The sequence below is a fragment of the Pristiophorus japonicus genome, chromosome 6 (genome assembly GCF_044704955.1).
Source record: "Pristiophorus japonicus isolate sPriJap1 chromosome 6, sPriJap1.hap1, whole genome shotgun sequence".
NCBI classification, from domain to species: domain Eukaryota; kingdom Metazoa; phylum Chordata; class Chondrichthyes; family Pristiophoridae; genus Pristiophorus; species Pristiophorus japonicus.
Genome location: NC_091982.1, coordinates 104,320,785 through 104,340,464, shown reverse-complemented (window position 1 = coordinate 104,340,464; position 19,680 = coordinate 104,320,785). Strand labels below are relative to the sequence as shown.

Genomic DNA, 19,680 nt, shown 5'->3' with positions numbered 1-19,680 from the left:
CTGGGGAGAACATCCCTGCTCCTCTTAGTGCCGTGGGATCTTTTGTGTTCACCTGAGGGCAGACTTGGTTTAACATCTCATCTGAAAGTCGGCACCTCTGACAATGCAGCACTCCCTCCGTACTGCACTGGAGTGTCAGCCTAGATTTATATCCTCAAATTTCTGAAGTGGGACTTGAATCCACACCCTCCTTATTACATTAATAATTGTTTGCTGATTAAGCCCAGTTCTGTCTGACTCTTAGATTCATTTGGTGCTAATGTCGACTGTTCTATTGCATAGGAGTATTTAATCAGCTAAAATTTGACTGGGCATTGTATTTCACCATTAGCTTGCTCTTCCAATTTGAGCACAAGAATTGGATCAGAGGCGGCAGTATCAGGGAGGGAATCGGGAATGTGGCTGCTTCATAGCTAGACTTGCTGCAAGGTTAGGATACTACTTAGCAAAGAATAAATGAACTGATCAGAGCTTGTTGACACCGAAAATCATTTTTTTTATGTTTTGATTTCAATTATGGTTTCAAGGGAAGGAATTATCAAACAATAACCCAACACCATTAAGACATAGCAATTAGCAGCGACATTGTAAAAGTCTGAAAGTAGATAGTCCGCCTAATGTAATGTTGTGTGGCTCAGAAAGACCTTGTAAAGTTTGTACTAAGAAAAAAAACACGGAATTCATAATTAGAAGATAGAGGCCAGAATTGATGTGCAAATGCTGGAGAAGAGAGGGGGGACAGGAAGTGTTTTTAACCAAACAGCTTACTGAAGAATGACTTGGAATGGTGAGAGAAGTTGGGAAGGATTTGACAAAGCTGCTGGGAAAGTGGAGTGAACTGAAAAAGGATATTTGAGAGACGGGAAAGGCTTACATCAAAAAAGAGGTACCTAACTTTCATGATGCGAGTGAGGATAGACATGAACACAAAAAAGGAGATTTGGTGTGTGAAGTTAATGTGTCCCCCACCCCAGACCCAAGTAAAAGCTGCTATTCTGTGTTCCAACCATTTGTGCTTACAGTATGGCCATTAATTTAAGTTGGTTCAGTTTGCAGCTTGGCTTAGCTGAGACTTGGCTTCAAAAATCTTGGGAGTCACCTTCCTGTGGTTTGTTATTTTCACTAACTGATTTGAATTTGCACAGGTTCACGGGTTAAGAAGATGGTATATCCTGCGGGACTTGCAACTGTGGGAATGGCCATTTGTTACCCTCAGCAAGCTATTGCGGTAGCAAAGGTAATATTTCCCACCATTTTACTTGGTGTTGATACTTTTCCTCTGATGTGTGAATGACTACAAGAGTATGTAATACCAAAAACAGTGATGAGGTTTGGAAAAAGGAGCTTTACAAAGTAGTTGGACACACTCGACACGTTCGACAAACAGTGCTGGGGCCTCAACTATTTACAATCTGTATTAATGACTTAGATGAAGGGACCAAGTGTAATGTTGCCAAGTTTGCTGATGATACAAAAATGGGTGTGAAAGCAAATTGTGAGGACACAAAAAATATGCAAAGGGACATAGACAAGCTAAGTGAGTGGGCAAAAATTTGGCAGATGGAGTATAATGTGGGTAAAAATAGAAAAGCAAATTATAATTTAAATGGAGAAAAATTGCAAAGTGCTGCAGTACAGAGAGACCTGGGGGTCCTTGTGCATGAAACACAAAAAATTAGTATGCAGGTACAGCAAGTAATCAGGAAGGCAAATGGAATGTTGGCCTTTATTGCAAGGGGGATAGAGTATAAAAGCAGAGAAGTCCTGCTACAACTGTACAGGATATTGGTGAAGCCACACCTGGATTACTGTGTACAATTTTGCTCTGCGTATTTAAGGAAGGATATACTTGCATTGGAGGCTGTTCAGAGAAGGTTCACTAGGTTGATTTCGGAGATGAGGGGGTTAACTTATGAAGATAGGTTGAGTAGGTTAGGCCTATACTCATTGGAGTTCAGAAGAATGAGAGGTGATCTTATCGAAATATATAAGATAATGAGGGGGCTCGACAAGGTGGATGCAGAGAGGATATTTCCACTCATAGGGGAAACTAAAACTAGGGGACATAGTCTCAGAATAAGGGGCCGCCCATTTAACACAGAGATGAGGAGGAATTTCTTCTCGGAAGTTTGTAAATTTGTGGAATTCTCTGCCCCAGAGAGCTGTGGAGGCTGGGTCATTGAATATATTTAAGGCAGAGATAGACAGATTTTTGAGCGATAAGGGAATAAAGGGTTATGGGGAGAGGGCAGGGGAGTGGAGCTAAGTCCATGATCAGATCAGCCATGATCTTATTAAATGACGGAGCAGGCTCGAGGGGCCAGGTGGCCTACTCCTGTTATTTCTTATGTTCTTATGTAATGAATATCAGCTTTTGGTATAATAATACTTCTGAAAAATCATAAATACCTGCAAAGAATCTGGACTTTTTTTTAAAAAGGGAAGAATTTGCATAATACCATATGATGAACAATGTGTTAATCTGCTGCTGTGTCCCATTAGAACACATATTCCAATTTTTGGTAAGTGATGTTGGAAGATTTGTGAGTGCAATCAGTTGGATAAGGTTGAAATTATTTTTCAACCTGCATCCACAAACAAAACAAGTGGCTGAGGGAACAAAGCGTTTTTTTTTAAAAAACAACTGTTTTGCTCACTCCACATTGGAAACATTCTTAATTGCTTAACCTAAATTGTCACAGTTCATTAGAAAGCCTTTTTGATCAACTTAAAAAACCTCTCCCCTCACCTAGTTTACAGCTGTTGACAGTAAATAGTAAAACCTTATAAGGAGACACTTGCTGAATGGCCTCTGACCCAGACTCTTGACATCAAAAGACGTTTAGTTGTTTGGGCAGGGGTATATTGGTCAAAAAGTACTGATGAGTGTCACGCTGCATGTCAGAAGAATTAAATTACATCTGTAACAGTGATATGTCTATGTGCAATTTGATTATAGCCTCCATGGAACCACATCCTATGTCTTTTGTCCTGAGTGACTGGACATAGCCCTTGTCTCTGCAGTACCCATGTTGTAAAGACTAATTGTTGGATAGAAAGAAAGGTCTCTCCCCATGGGAGACATCATTTCTCAGTTACCTCCTCTTCTGCAGGACATTTTGGCTAAGACTTCATGGGTTCAAGTTTCGGGCCGCGCCTAGAACAGCGCAGCCCCGACCTGGACGCCCGTTTTTCACGCCACAAAGTGCGCCTAAAAAAACCGTACAGATTCTCCGGCTCCCTGCTGGTCCTCTGGATCTGGGCGCGGCGCAGCACGAGCTGTAGGGGGCGGAGTCAGGTCCCTGCGCTGAAAACAGTGCCGGGACCTCTGCACATGCGCGCTACAGTGGGCGCGCATGTGCAGTAGCTCCAGGTGCTCAAAACTATGTGGGAGGGGCCTGAAGCACGCAGCCCCTAGCCCTGGCCGAATGGCCTCACTGGGGCTACGTGCATAAGGCTGCATCCCACGCCCAGCTCCTACTTCCTCCCGACCCAACTCGACTCGCACGCCCCCCTGACCCCGACACCGACCCGACTCCCGGTCCCCCCCACCCCCTGACCGGACCGGCGCTCTCCCCCCGACCTAACCCGCGCTCCTGACCTCGGGCCCAACCCGACCCGACCCAACCCAACGCCCACCTACCTGTAAATCTGATGCTGGGGACGGGCCCGGCCCGAAGTCTTGGGCCCGGCCCGTTCAGCCTCCCCCTTCTCCTTTCTCCCCCCCCCCCCCCCCCCCCCTTCTCCTTCCCCCTTCTCCTTCCCTTCCCCCCTTCTCCTTCCCCCCACCCTTCTCCTTCCCCCCCCTTCTCCTTCCCCCCCTTCTCCTTCCCCCCCCCTTCTCCTCCCCCCTCCTCCTCTTTTCCTCCCCCCTCCCCTTCTCCTCCTCCCCCTCCCCTTCTCCTCCTCCCCCCCTTTCCCCTTCTCCTCTCCTCCCTCCCCCTTTCCCCTTCTCCTCCTCCCCCCTTCCCCTTCTCCTCCTCCCCCCTTCCCCTTCTCCTCCTCCCCCCCTTTCCCCTTCTCCTCCTCCCCCCTTCTCCTCCTCCCCCCTTCTCCTCCCCCCCTTCCCCTTCTCCTCCTCCCCCCCTTCCCCTTCTCCTCCTCCCCCCTTCCCCTTCTCCTCCTCCCCCCCTTCCCCTTCTCCTCCTCCCCCCCTTCCCCTTCTCCTCCTCCCCCTTCCCCTTCTCCTCCTCCCCCTTCCCCTTCTCCTCCTCCCCCTTCCCCTTCTCCTCCTCCCCCCCTTCCCCTTCTCCTCCTCCCCCCCTTCCCCTTCTCCTCCTCCCCCCCTTCCCCTTCCCCTTCTCCTCCTCCCCCCCTTCCCCTTCTCCTCCTCCCCCCCTTCCCCTTCTCCTCCTCCCCCCCTTCCCCTTCCCCTTCTCCTCCTCCCCCCTTCCCCTTCTCCTCCTCCCCCTTCCCCTTCTCCTCCTCCCCCCCCTTCCCCTTCCCCTTCTCCTCCTCCCCCCTTCCCCTTCCCCTCCTCCTCCCCTCCCCTTCCCCTTCTCCTCCTCCTCCCCCCTTCTCTCCTTCCCCTTCCCTCCCCCTCTGCCCTGCCCCCCCCTCTCTCCCTCTACCCCCTCCTCCCCCTCCCTCTACCCCCTCCTCCTCCTCCCTCTACCCCCTCCTCCCCCTCCCCTCGCTGTCAGAAACACAGACACTGACAGATAGAGAGTGAGAGACACACACAGACAGACAGACAGAGAGATAGAGACACTGACAGAGACACACTGGGGGGGGGGGGGGGGAAGGGGGCATCCCAGCACGCTGTTGGAGGGCTCCCAGTGCTGCAGTCGGTAAGTAGAAAATGTTTTGTTTTATTGATTTTTTAAAAATTATTTCATATTAATTTTTTTTGATTGATTTATTGGTTGATTTATTGATATTTTTATCATTTATTATTGATGATGGATCTTTATTTGTAAAATTGAAGTCTTTAATGTTTGTAAACTTCCCTTTAAACCCCCCCCCCCCCCATTCCCTATGCCTGATTTGTAACCTACGCCTGATTTTCTAAAGTGTAGATAGGGTTTTTTCGAGCGTACAAAAATCTTCACTTACTCCAATTTAAGTTATTTTGGAGTAAGTTTTCACTGCCAAAACTTTGAAAACAGGCGTAAGTGGCCGGACACTCCCCCTTTTGAAAAATAAATTCTGTTCCAAAGTGAAACTGTTCTAACTGACTAGAACTGGAGCAAACTAAATGCCGAGAATTTGAATTTCTAAGATACTCCGTTCTACACCAGTTGCTCCAAAAAATCAGGAGCAACTGAGGTCGAAACTTGGGCCCCATAATTCTAGCATTCAGAGAAGGGACCCGTACTCGGTTCTAGAAGACTAAAATTCAACCCTATAGTAAATGGGAGCTTTCCAGAAAAGTTAAATGAAAACATTTATTTTCATACTTTTGTACATTATAAAATTATGCTTCCAAAATCTTTCAAATAATTGCTTTTAAATTGATTATTGATTTTCTATCTTACCCCTTCAGTTTTTTACATTATTAATGTATGTCTTCATTATATTAACGGTAAATCAAATCATTTAGATGTTCGCTATTAAACTGAGCTTCCAAGTTGCACTTTGCCTTCCAAAGAAATGTTCTTAATCCCATAGTGATCACTTAAAAAAATGTTGGTTCAAAGGTTTGCTTCATTCTGGAACCATTCATAAGAAACGTAAGAAATAGGAGCAGGTGTAGGCTATTTGACCCCTCAAGCCTGCTCCACTGTTTAATAAGATCATGGCTGATCTGATCATGGACTCAGCTCCATTCCTATACCTTAACATTCTGAGTGGTCCTGGGTTCCTCCAGGACAACTCGGCTCCAGACATCATTACAACCTTGGTCCAAACATGGACAAAAGAGCTGAATTCCAGAGATGAGGTGAGAGTGACTGCCCTTGACATGAAGGCAGCATTTGGCCAAATAAGGAGCCCTAGTAAAATTGAACTCAATGGGAATCGGGTAAAAATCTCCACTGACTGGAATCATATCGAGCACAAAAGAAGATGACTGTTGTAGTTGGAGTTCAATCATCTCAGCCCCAGAACATTAGTGCAGGAGTTCCTCAGGGCAGTATCCTGGGCCCAACCATCTTTAGCTGCTTCATCAATGACCCTTCTCTCCATTATAAGATCAGAAGTAAGGATGTTCGCTGATAGCGCAGTATTCAGTTCCTCCGCAACTCCTCGGGTAATGAAGTAGTCTGTGCCTGCATGCAGCAAAACCTGGATGACATTCAGGCTTGGGTTGATAAGTGCCAAGTGACATTCGCGACACACAAGTGCCAGGCAATGACTATCTCCAACAAGCGAGAGTCTAACCACCGCCCCTTGACATTCAACGGCATTACCTTCGCCGAATCCACCACCATCAACATCCTGGGGGTCACCATTGACCAGAAACATAACTGGACAGCTACATAAATACTGTGGGTACAAGATTAGGTCAGAGGCTAGGTGTTTCTGCAGCGAGTCCCAAAAGCCTTTCCACCCACCTATAAGGCACAAGTCAGGAGTGTGATGGAATACTCTCCACTTGCCTAGATGAATGCAGCTCCAACACTCAAGAAGCTCGACACCATTCAGGACAAAACAGCCCGCTTGATTGCCATCCCATCCACCACCTTCAACATTCACTCCCTCCACCACCGGGGCAACATGTCTGCAGTGTGTACGATATACAAGATGCACTGCAGCAACTCGCCAAGGCTTCTTCGGCAACATCTCCCAAACCCGCAACCTCTACCACCTAGAAGAACAAGGGCAGCAGGCGCATGGGAACACCATCTGCTAGTTCCTCTTCAAGTCACACACCATCCTGACTTGGAAATATATTGCCATTTCTTCATCGTCACTGGGTCAAAATCCTGGCACTCCCTCCCTAACAGTACTGTGGGGGTACTTCACCACAAGGACTGCAACGGTTCAAGAAGGTGGCTCACCACCACCACCTCAAGGACAATTAGGGATGGTCAATAAATGCTGGCCTTGCCAGCGACACTCAAATCCCAGAAACTTAAAAAAAAACATACATAGCACGTATTTAACATTGCAGTGAAGCTAAAAACTGCTACATGCTGATGCTATGCCCGGTTGTGTAGACGTTAAGCCCAGTAATGTAAATGTATGTTCAACTAGAATGGCAACAATATAAACATCACCTTGAACTGGGATTGTTTCGTTTGCTCTTTCCTTGACAAGTGGAAGGCTTATCTGTATTTTATTTTATAAGCATTTTCATTTGGCACGTAAGTGGTAATTTAGAAATTCTAAATTTAAGGCTCCTTTAGGTTTTTAGTGTTAATTCTATTTTTAAAAAAAGCTTGGCTGCATCAATTTATCAAGCAAGTATTAGCAGAATAGTTTGTGCAAGGATACAACTTTGAGCAGTGGAGTTGTTCATTTTATGCTTTTCTTTTAGTTCACTGGCAGGAAGATGTATGCTGTCAGCCAAGGCAGTTATGAGACTTTTCGATCTCTCTGGAAAGGAAATACTGAAAAGAAGAAATACCCAGAGGTAAATTAAATTTCTCTATTTTTAAAAAAAAAGTATTGAACCAGAAATCTAACATTAAAATTGGATGAAATGAATAAAATATTTAGATCATATACATGTAATGCACTCTTCTCGGGAATGACATGTTTATCTTGCAACTATTTACAAATACCTTTCATTTGCATTTACATTTTTTTTTTAATTAAGCTGTGTTTTGTGGTATATCACTTGACACTCTATTCGCTAAGCTTTGACCTTCTTTGTCCTGTCTAATTAAAAACTTGGCATGGTGTTGGAGAACATTTTCTTCATTTCATACATAAATGCAAAGAATAAAATGATCTTCCACTTCAACATCGATTGCTTCTGTTGCCTTATTTAGTACTGAAAGAGGTATTGGTATATGGGATTCAGGAATGAATCACACGTGACGATTTGGTAGCTCGCATACTCCTGAACTTGAAGTTTCTTCGGAGACAAACTATTAAGATAGGTCTTGAGCAAGACTGAAAACACGCATACTTGTTTCCAAAAGATCATTGGATTCAGCAAAGGAAGACGAACATCTGATGTCCTGTGGGTTGTTAAATGTGGGATAATTCAGCACATCTCTCTTGGGAGAACACAATTTCAGAAGTTATGCGATACAGGAATATTCTTCAGTTCAGTGGCTATTGCTCTTTTGAGTTTAGAATTAGGTGACATTGTAACAACATGTAGACTGTTTATGAATCCAAGGAACAAGATGGCCCTCTAATTCGGCACGGATTGCTCCTATTGCCTCATATTTAGTATTGAAAAGGGTGTCAGAATCACGCTTTAATCTGGTGTCCCCATGTCTGCCAGCTCTCTGGTTTCTTCCCCTTCCCCTAGCATCCCCGGAGCTGACTGAGTTGCATTGGTATTTTGGAGACCTGTGTTAATCTGACCCATTTTTATTTGCATATCTGCCCAAGGTAATGGCACTAGGAAATTGCATTTTTTCAACTTTGCTACTACAGGTTCGACCTCCAAAATCTGGAGTTCCGGAATCCAGAATGTTCCGGAATCCGGACACCAGGCCGATCCGTGGTGGGGTCTTCCGGAAACCGGAAAATGTTCCGATATCCAGACTCACCCCGCCTCGACGAACCAACTTCGCCTCAACTTCGCCCGCTCCGACTTCGCGCGGCCCGACCTCGCCCCACCACCCCCTCCCTCCCCTCCCCTTTACCTAGGCTGCCCGACCCCACCTACCTCGGGCCAGACAAGGAACTCCTCCACGGCAGCAGGGCCCCGCCCAATCAGGTCCTCGGTGGCGGGGCCCCGCGCGAACAGGTCCTCGGCGGCAAAGTCCCACGGGAACATCTACCCAGTGGCGGGGTGGCGGGCCTCCGTGCAAACAGGTCCTCGGCGGCAAAGTCCCACGGGAACATCTACGGGGTGGCGGGCCTCCGTGCAAACAGGTCCTCGGCGGCAAAGTCCTACGGGAACATCTACCCGGTGGCGGGGTGGCGGGCCTCCGTGCAAACAGGTCCTCGGCAGCAGGGCCCTGCCCGATCAGGTCCTCGGAGGCGGGGCCCCGCACTAACAACATCTCGGTGGCGGGGCTCCACCCGGCGACCCAAACACCTCATCAACGAGCACCCCCCCCCCCCCCCTCCTGCCTCCTTTCTCATATTCCAAAATCCAGAAATACCTGAACCTGGGCTTGGGTGTTTCCGGATTTGTGACGTCAGAAAGACGTTCCAAAATCCAGCAAAACGCAAAATCTAGAACGACCTCGGTCCCAAGGGTTCTGGATTCGGGACGCTGCACCTGTACTGACTACAGTATTTACACACTTGCCATCAGTGTACAACTGAGATTCAGTGCAAAGCTTTCCATGTGTTTCACCTATTCATTGCCCTTAAGCCTATGTACATTTCTATTTCAATCACCGTTTTTTTACTGAGCAAGTTTGGCAAATTTGCATTAATTAGTGCTAAGTACTTATATTATTCTGTACATTTGAGGAAGAGATTTAAAAATCAAGATGCTTAAATAAAGTTGGAGAAATAGTCACCCAGCCCCTTTAACAGATGTACTTAACAACTTGCATTTATATAGCACCTTTAATATAGCAAGACGTCCCACGGTGCTTAACAAGAGTGTTATCAATAAAACAAAATTGACATTGAGCCACAGTAGGACATATTGGGACAGATCTGCAAAAGTTTGATCAAAAAGGTAGGTTTTAAGGAACATGTTGAAGGAAGAAAGAGAGGTGGAGCGGTTTAGAAAGGGAATTTCAGAGCTTCAGGCCAAGGCAGCTGAAAGCATGGCTGTGAATGGTGGGCGACTAAAACCGGGAATGCACATTAGTCACTTACTCACTATAAAAGTAAGCACATATTTCCAAGATGTGACCATGAATGTAAACAAAAAAGCTATCTTCTTGTTTAACTCTTGCTAATTAACAGGAATTTGATTGCAAATTCAAACAAGTGAAGGAAATATTAATACTTCCCTTAATTGGAGTTGATTTGTACATAGAAATGAGATCATCAGATGGAGAAAATGCCAGAAATCTGAGGCAAAAATTGAAAATACTGGAATCATGGTAAACTTGAAGGGTCACACTCAACATTCACCTTAACCTGGCTTTTATCTTCACAGGTGCTGAGGGACCCGCTGTGTGTTTTCAGCCTTTTCTATTTTCATTTTAGATTTCCAGCATTTGCAGTGAACGACTACTTTTTGTCTGTCCCATCTCCACCACTAGCTTACCCCACTTCCACTGAAACCCTCATCCACACCTTTATCACCTTCAGACTATTTTACATGGACGTCTTGAGATCCACCCTACATAAACCAACTCATCCAGAACTCTTGTGCCTGCATCCTATCCTGCACAAAGTGTCACTCATCTATCACCCTGATTTTTGCCAACCTCCAATTACACAATTTGAACTCTTGGGCAGTTGGTGTAAACTGAGTGCTACGGCGGCTAATTGAAGGCCCACGGTCATTCCAGAGTTGTCTTTCTTAGCAATAAATCATTGAAAATGACATATTGCAGAACTGTTTTGACCAGACTTTGTAAACCTAAACTGACGGGAAGCCTTTCCAGCTGAGAATGAACATTCTATTCCTGTAAACCTATGTGGAAGTTATGACAACCTGAATAACAGTCAAAAAGGAATATTTGCATTGTTATACTTTCCTGAAATTCAGCTACACTGTTGTTTGGCTTCATACGTCTAGGGAATGATTCCATGATCCCAGTGGGGGGTCATATTCACAGGGAGCATGGGTCAAAGAATCTGGGCTACAATATTGTAGACCTGTCCCAGGCTCATTCTGTCTATAAGCACAGGGAATATGGGATCGTGGAAATGCCCCAAAGGGTAAAATAAACGCACTTGCATTTTTGTTTTTAAAATGTAATAGATATAGGGTACACATTTTGTTAATAAGAACATAAGAAATAGGAGCAGGAGTAGGCCATACGGCCCCTCGAGCCTGCTCCACCATTCAATAAGATCATGGCTGATCCGATCATGGACTTAGCTCCACTTCCCTGCCCGCTCCCCATGACCCCTTATCCCCTTATCGGTTAAGAAACTGTCTATTTCTGTCTTTAAATTTATTTAATGTTACAGCTTTCTGAGGCAGCGAATTCCACAGATTCACAACCCTCTGGGAGAAGAAATCTCTCCTGGCAGTGGGGGAGAGGTAGTGGTGGAGATGGATGATGTTTTGAAGGTGCAGACTGACAGTCCTAGTAGTAGCCTGGCTCTGGTGGCGGGGGCTGGTGGGTGGTGAACTTGGTGCTGGGAAGGGCACGAAGATTGTGTACTGTCAGGCTGTGCTTGAGCAGAGTTGCAGGGAGGGGGGAGGGTGAGATCAGGGATAGAATGCAAAGATTCTGCCAGGAGCTGAACCAAGGCAGCTTTGGTCTAGTCAGCTCAGCCACACATAAACCTCTACCTCGTGTATAACGGGACAAAATTAACAATTAACAATCTCTATTAACTGCAGAAATATTGGGCCCAAGTTTCCACATGATTCGCGCCTGATTTTTAGGAGCAACTGGTGGAGAACGGACTATTTTAGAAATCGCAATTCTCCACATTTTGTTTTCTGCAGTTCTAGTCAGGTAGAACAGTTCTAGTTTAGAACAGAATTTTTTCTTCAAAAGGGGGCGTGTCCGGCCACTGACGCCTGATTTGAAAGTTTCCACAGTGAAAATGTACTCCAAACTAAAGTAGAATGGCGCCAGTGAAGATTTTTGTAGAACTGAAAAAACCTGTTCTACACATTAAAAAATCAGGCGCAGGTTACAAATTAGGCGTCCAGAACGAGGTGGGAGGGAAGGGAACTCATTAAATTCGACAATAAATCCTTACTTATACTTCTACAAATATTATACAAATAAATCCAACCTGAATAAACATTTATAAGCCAAGAAAAGATTAAATAAACCATCTTCCTACCTGTGAGAAAGTGCTTCAGCCAGGGAGAATTCTGCAGCTGTTCGTGCCGCTGAGCGAGAGAGCGAGAGAGGGAGGGAGAGAGAGAGAGAGGGGAGAGAGAGAAGGGGAGAGGGGTCGGGGAAGAGAGGGGGGGGGTCGGGGAACAGGAGCGGGTGTCGGGGCGGGGGGGGGGGGGGAAGCGGGTCTCGGGGCGGGGGGGGGGGGGAAGAGCGGGTCTCTGGTCTCGGTCGGGGTGGGGGGGAGCGGGTCTCGGGTGTCGGGGGGGGGGGGGGGGGGGGAGAGCGGTGTTGGGTCGGGAGGGGGGGGGGAGCGGGTGTCGGGTCTGGGGCGGGGGGGGGGGCGGGGCGAGTGTCGGGTCTGGTCGGGCGGGAAGCAGGAGCTGGTCGTGGGAGGAGCCTCATTCACGCAGCCCCAGTGAGGCCATTGGACCAGGGCTAGGGGCTGCGTGCTTCGGGCCCCTCCCACACAGTTCGGCGCCTGGAGCTACTGCACTTGCGTGCCGACTGTAGCGCGCATGTGCAGAGGTCCCGGCACTGTTTTCAGCGCAGGGACCTGGCTCCGCCCCCCCCCACAGCTCGTGCCGGCTGCGCCGAGGGCCACAGCACCTGAAAGTCGGTGGAGAATACCGAGGATTTTTTTAGGCGCGAAAAACGGGCGCCCAGCTCGGAGGGGCGCCCGTTTTTTTTCTTGTGGAAACTTGGGCCCATAGAGCTGGCATTTAATTCTTCTGCTTGCTTGAAATGAACATTAAGTTCCTTATTTTTATCGTTGGTGTGTTACTTGTTCCTTTTAGACCACTAAAGCACAGGAGGACCAGCCAAAGCAAGAGGTACTTGGTACGTTGGAAAGCACTGGTACACCACTTGCAGAGGACTCTCCTCAAAATCTACTAAAATCAGATGTTACCTTTGTGCCAGCAGAAGGTACTAACCAGCATTTCTACTGTTCTCAACCAGTTTGGACATTAACAACTTGTATCTTAATATAGAATCAGTGTGTGGTGGTTGCAGAAGTTTTTATTATTTTATGTTAATTAAATGTATCTCTTTCCCCCACCCCCCTTCTCTGCCCATCCTCTTTATTCCCCCCTCTCTCTTTCTCCCCCTACACCGGCCCCCCTCTCCATCCTTTTTCTCTGGCGCTGCTTGTGGTTGGTCAAATGACGTACTCTTTTATTCAGACAGGAAGGTTATACAATGTAGCAGGCAATCTATTACCCTAGGCCAGTAGAGGCTAATTGTTCTCTCGCAGGTCAATTGGATATCGGACTGGCTATTTTTTTGTCCTTTTTTCTAAAGGTACCATTAGAAAGTATGTTCTGTTAATGGGGAACTCTGTACACTGGAATTAATTGGCTTTCTATTTATTTTTATTAAGCATGACAGAAATTAAACCTGTGACACCTGAAGTGGAACGGTCACGTGGCAGTGGTTTTTAGTTGCGTTGATGTGAAACATGTTTCATAAATCCAATATGAAGTGACACCCATCTTTTTATTTATTTTTGTTCTCATACAGCAGAAAAGCAAATGATTGTGCTTGACCCTAGCTTGATGGATCATGGTCAGTCAAATCCTGAAGATACAGACTTGTATAGCACTCGAAGTTAAGGGCCCAGATGACTGAAGACATTTACAATATGCTTTCTGGTGTTTCAAAGTCTTTGTTGGTAGTGGAATAAATTTGTAAATCCGGAATCGTTAATGACCACCATTTATGCTAATATGTGAATTTACTTTATTATACGGTGCCTATTTATTTGTATCTCTGATAAAAAATGTGCTGATTATAAACTAGTTTCCTGTTAAAATATTACATTCAACTGACACATTTAATAAAATGTTTCTATCTATACCACATTGTTTAATGGTATACACTACATCTATAAAATAAATATTGAGTAACTGCAGGAATGCCATGTAGACCTATGTTCCTGGGGAATCCATAAGATGAACACGTTCTGGTGAGAGCTAAATGGGAGTATTTTGTTTTAGTACTTTCTCCTCTTCCCACCAAACTCTGGAACATTATTCAGAGGACTTTTGAAGCTAAATGTTTCACTTGACATTGAATTCTGATCTGTTCTATTGGTAAGCTGTGTTGGTTTACAGCTGCGGAATGGTGGAGGGGGGACAGGAAAAAATTCTTTAGGAAGGTTTGACCCTAAAAATGGAGTACAGCTGCCACCCAAGTGCAAGACATAGAAAATAGGAGCAGTAGTAGGCCATTCGGCCCTTCGAGTCTGCACCGCCATTCAATATGATCATGGCTGATCCTCTATCTCAACACCATATTCCTGCTTTTTCCCCATACCTCTTGATGCCTTTTGTTTCTAGAAATCTATCTATCTCCCTCTTAAATATATTCAATGACTTGGCTTCCACAGCCTTCTGTGGTAGAGAATTCCACAGGTTCATCACTCTGAGTGAAAACATTTCTCCTCATCTCGGTTCTAAATTTCCTACCCTGTATCCTGAGACTGTGACCCCTTGTTCTAGACATCCCAACCAGGGGACACATCCTCCCCGCATCCAGTCTATCCAGCCCAGTCAGAATTTTATACGTTTCAATGAGATCCCCTCTCATTCATCTAAACTCTAGTGAATACAGGCCTAGTCGACCATATCTTTCCTCATACGACAGTCCTGCCATCCCAGGAATCCGTCTGGTGAACTTTTGCTGTACTCCCTCTATGGCAAGTATATCCTTTCTTGGATAAAGAGACCAAAACTCCACACAATACTCCAGGTGCGGTCTCGCCAAGGCCCTGTATAACTAGTAAGACATCCTTGCTCCTGTACTCAAATCCTCTTGCAATGAAGGCCAACATACCATTTGCCTTCCTAACTGCTTGCTGCACCTGCACGTTTGCTTTCAATGACTGGTGTACAAGGACACCCAGGTCCCTCTGTACATCGACACTTCCTAAGCCATCACCATTTAAATAATACTTTGTCCTTATGTTTTTCCTATCAAAGTGGATAACTTCACACTTATGTAAGTTATACTGCATCTGCCATGTGTTTGCCCACTCACTCAACCTATCTAAATCGCCTTGCAGCGTCTTTGCATCCTCCTCACAACTTACAGTCCCACCTAGTTTTGTATCATCAGCAAACTTGGAAATATTACATTTGGTTCCCTCATCCAAATCATTCATATATATTGTGAATATCTGGGGCCCAAGCACTGATCCCTGTGGTACCTCACTAGTCACTGCCCGCCACCCCAAAAAAGACCCGTTTATTCCTACTCTGTTTCCTGTCAGTTAATCAATTTTCAATCCATGCCAATACATTACCCCCAATCCTGTGTGCTTTAATTTTGCACACTAACCTCTTATGTGGGACTTTATCAAAGGTCTTCTGAAAATCCAAATACACTACATCCACTGGTTTTCCCTTATCTATTCTATCAGTTACATCCTCAAAAAACTCCAGTAGGTTTGTCAAACATGATTTTCCTTTCATAAATCCATGTTGACTTTTGTTAATCCCGTTTGATATTATCTAAGTATGCTGTTATCACATCCTTTATAATAGACTCCAGCATTTTCCCTACTACTGATGTCAGGCTTAACCGGTCTGTAGTTCCCCGTTTTCTCTCTCCCTTTTTTAAATAGTGGGGTTACATTTGCCACCCTCCAATCTGCAGCAACTGTTCCATAATCTATAGAATTTTGGAAGATGACAACCAATGCATCTACTATTTCCATGGCTACCTCTTTTAGTACTCTGGGATGCAGATCATCAGGCCCTGGGGATTTATCTGCCTTCGGTCCCATTAGTTTCTCCAGCACTATTTTCTTACTAATTATCATTTCCTTTAATTCCTCTTGCTCACTGGACCCTTGGTTCTCTAGCATTTCTGGGACGTTATTTGTATCCTCTTCCGTGATGACAGAACCAAAGTATTTCCTTGTTCCCCATTACAAATTCTCCCGTTTCTGTCTGTAAAGGACCTACATTTGTCTTCACTAATCTTTTTCTTTTTACATACTTGTAGAAACTTTTGTAGTCAGTTTTTATGTTCCTTGCAAATTTACTCTCGTACTCTATTTTTCCCCTCTTAATCAATCTCTTGGTCCTTTTTTGCTGAATTCTAAACTGCTCCCAATCCTCAGGCTTGCTACTTTTTCTGGCAACTTTGTATAACTCCTCTTTGGATCTAATACTATCCTTAATTTCTTTTGTTAGCCATGGTTGGGCCACTTTTCCTTTTTGTGTTTTTACACCAGAAAGGAATGTATAACTTGCAATTCATGCATTCGTTCCTTAAATATTAGCCATTGCCTATCCACCGTCATACCTTTTAATGAATCTTCCCATCTATAATAGCCAATTCATTCCTCATACCTTCGTAGTTTCCTTTGTATAGATTTAGGACCCTAGTTTCAGATTGGACTACTTCACTTTCCATCTTAATAAGGAATTCAAACATGTTATGGTCATTCTTCCCTGAAGGACCCTGCACAACAAGACTGTTAATTAACCCTTTCTCATTACACAATACCCAATCTAGGATAGCCTGTTCCCTAGTAGGCACCTCAACATACTGGTCTAAAAATCGATCTCGTACACACTCCAGGAATTCATCTGCCACAGTATTATTACTAATTTGGTTTGGCAAATTACTGTAGTACCCTTGCTACATGTATCTCTAATTTCCTGTTTGATGCCGTCCCCTACATTACCACTACTGTTTGGAAGCCTATAGACAACTCCCACCAATGCTTTCTGCCCCTTGGTGCTCCTTAGCTCCACCCAGACTGATTTTACATCTTGATTTTCTGAGCCCATATCCTTTCTCACTATTGCTCTGATTTCATCCTTTACTAACAAAGCCACCCCACCCACTTTTCCTTTTTGCCTGTCCTTCCTAAATATCGAATATCCTTGGATATTCAGTTCCCAACCCTGGTCACTCTGCAACCATGCCTCTAATTGCAACTATATCATATCCGTTTACATCCATTTGCGCTGTTAATTCGTCCACCTTATTACCGATGCTTCGTGCATTCAGATACAATGCTTTTAAATTTATCTTTTTAACATTATTCTTAATGTACTTTTTGCTATTTTTTTCTTACCTGGACCCTATTTGTTAGTGCACTCTTTTGTTTGTATGCTCTGTCACTTCCTGACATAATCTGGTTATCCTTACCACAATCACTTTCCTACATTGCTTCTTTTTCTCTTCTCTTTAGCATTCTAGATTGCTCTCCACTGTGACCGTTTCCCCCTCCCCCCCCTGCCATTTAGTTTAAAACCCTATCTACCTCCCTAGTTAGTCGGTTCACTAGAACTCTGGTCCCAGCATAGTTCAGGTGTAGTCCGTCCCCACGGAACAGCTCTCTCTTTCCCAAGTATTGGTGCCAGTGCCCCACGAATCGAAACCCACTTCTCCCACACCAACCTCTGAGCCACGCATTCATCTCCCTGATTCTATTGACCCTATGCCAATTTGCTCGTGGCTCAGGTAATAATGCAGAGATTATTACCTTTGTGGTTCTGCTTTTCAATTTAGTTCCTAGCTGTTCAAACTCTCTCAGCAGAACCTCTTAGTCCTTCCTATGTCATTGGTACCTACGTGTGCCACGACAATTGGATCCTGGCACCGGGTAACACAGCTTTCGGGACGCGCACTCTTAGCTGCAGAGAATCTTATCTATCCCCCTAACTATACTGTCCCCTACTACAACCGCCTGCCTCTTTAGTCCCCCCACTTGAATGGCTTTCTGCACCACGGTGCCTTGGTCAGTCTGCTCATCCACCCCGCAGTCTGCACACTAGTACTCAAGGGTTGCAAATACCTCAAATCTATTGGACAAGTGCAGGGACTGAGGCTCCTGCAATACTACTTCCTGGATTCACTTGCAGTCACACCCTCCTGTTTCTGACCACGTGTCAATTCTAAAGTTTTTAATCTAGAGGGTGTGACTGCCTCCTGGAGTAAAAGGTCCAGGTAACTTTCTCCCTCCCTGATGTCTCGCAATATCTGTAGCTCAGACTCCAGCTCCTCAACTCAGCCGAAGTTCGTTGAGCCGCAGACACTTAACGCAGATGTAGTCGCCCTGGACCAAAACGTCCAGATGCTCCCACATATTGCAGCAGCAACACATATCCTGTTTTCCCATTATTTAATTTAATTAATTCGTTTAGTGTTAATCAAGTATTTACCCAATATATTAAATTAGTTAAACAAATGAAGGTTAATTTTTAGTATTTAGTTATTTCCAAATGTTAATTTAAAAGAAAAACAGCCCACAATCATTACCAATCACTTACCTGTGATGTCACACAGCAGAGTTCTCTTCACCCGGAGCCGTGCGATCTCCTGGGAGAGGCAAAAAAAAAACCTAGGCCAATTGGGGAAAAAATCTGGGAAAATTCCTCTCCAACCTAACCAGGCGATGGAAACTAGTCCAGGAGATCACACTGGCCATATGCTGTGGCTTTTATCCCCACTCTCGGGCCTCGGTCTGCTCCCGCTCAGGCAAACCGCCGCTCTGCGGAAAAAGTTAGGAAAAACAAGGCAAAGCAACACCTCCCGCCCCCACTTCACCAAACTCTCTCCCACTTGCCAAACTCTTGTTTTCTCACTTGGAGCTGATGCACTTCGAGCTACCAGCACCTGACCCTTGGTTTTTAAACTGCTTGTGGCTCAGATGAGCCATGTATAATGCTCTGTTCTTGAACACAGACTTTGTACACCTTGGGGAGCACAAAAATGCATTGAATTGAAATCACATTTTGTTATTGCACAGCACTACAAGTTTGTTTTTGTATTCTGAATGTAGACCCCAATTCCCAAATCAAGCATCATTCCCTTTCCATATCCTTCTCTCCCAGGCCACACAGCTCCTGTGATCTGCAGTGTAATGGCTTGGCTGAGTCTATCTCCTCTCCTCTGTGGAAAATACTTTTCTGTTTTTAATCAAGGCTTTGTGAGGAATCTTAAATTCTTACTACACCGAAGGAGGCCATTTGCCCTATTGTGCCTGTGCCGATCTTTTGAAAGCGATATTCAATTAGTTCCAATCCGCAGGTCGTTCCTCATAGTTATAGCAGTGCTCATTCTCATTGGAATTTGGATATGTTGGAAGGTATTATTGAAAATATTAATGAACTAAATGTTAGTGTAGCGCATATATTTAAGATTGTGGGACAATCAGTGGAAAGTGTTGTCCCTTAAAATGGTAACAATTGTGTTTTGGTGATTTGGAGAGACTGAATGTAACTTGCAGCCCTTGAAGGAAAATAGACCAGAAACTCCAATGAGCTGTGATCTATTTTCATGTGAGGTGTAGTTAGGTACTGATTGGCTATAAGGATCAATGTCTGCTTTAAAATCTTCAGAAAAGAATCTCTTGGGCACAAATTCAGCCTTTCAAGCAGTAGAAACCACAAAAAGTCATCTTTTTAATCATTCAGACTTTCTATCATTTTACATACATACATAGAGAATATAGTTCGCCTGGTCAATATGTATCGGCATTGCTTATGATTAGTTGGGGTCTGTAAGTAAAAGTTTTGATGTTTGTGCCAAGGCTGTGTTTATTGTGGGCTGTTCTTTTAAGCCTAGCTCTAACACACTCACTGTGTGGAAGTGGTTTAAATAGGCATGTTCTAAAGCTAATTGTTGATGAAAGTTTCTTCAGATTGGCAGCTGCTTGTGAATTCCAGCTTTTGACCTTGGAGAGAGGCCAGGTTAGCAAGGTCAGAGAAAA

At 44.9% G+C, this 19,680-nt stretch overlaps 1 protein-coding gene across 3 annotated transcripts in view; it reads left to right on the top strand.

The window, feature by feature from the left end:
- Positions 1-13,803, top strand: part of LOC139265748 (MICOS complex subunit Mic27-like) — a 78,534-nt gene extending 64,731 nt beyond the window's left edge. For 2 of the 3 annotated variants that reach the window (XM_070883098.1, XM_070883095.1), the window contains exons 6-9: positions 1,146-1,237; positions 7,421-7,516; positions 12,746-12,875; positions 13,470-13,803. In XM_070883098.1, coding sequence (XP_070739199.1) covers positions 1,146-1,237; positions 7,421-7,516; positions 12,746-12,875; positions 13,470-13,561 — 410 coding nt within the window. In that variant the 3' untranslated portion in view covers positions 13,562-13,803. The remainder of the gene's footprint in view (positions 1-1,145; positions 1,238-7,420; positions 7,517-12,745; positions 12,876-13,469) is intronic. The other variant, XM_070883096.1, reaches the window with a different exon arrangement.
- The last annotated feature ends 5,877 nt before the right edge of the window (positions 13,804-19,680 follow it).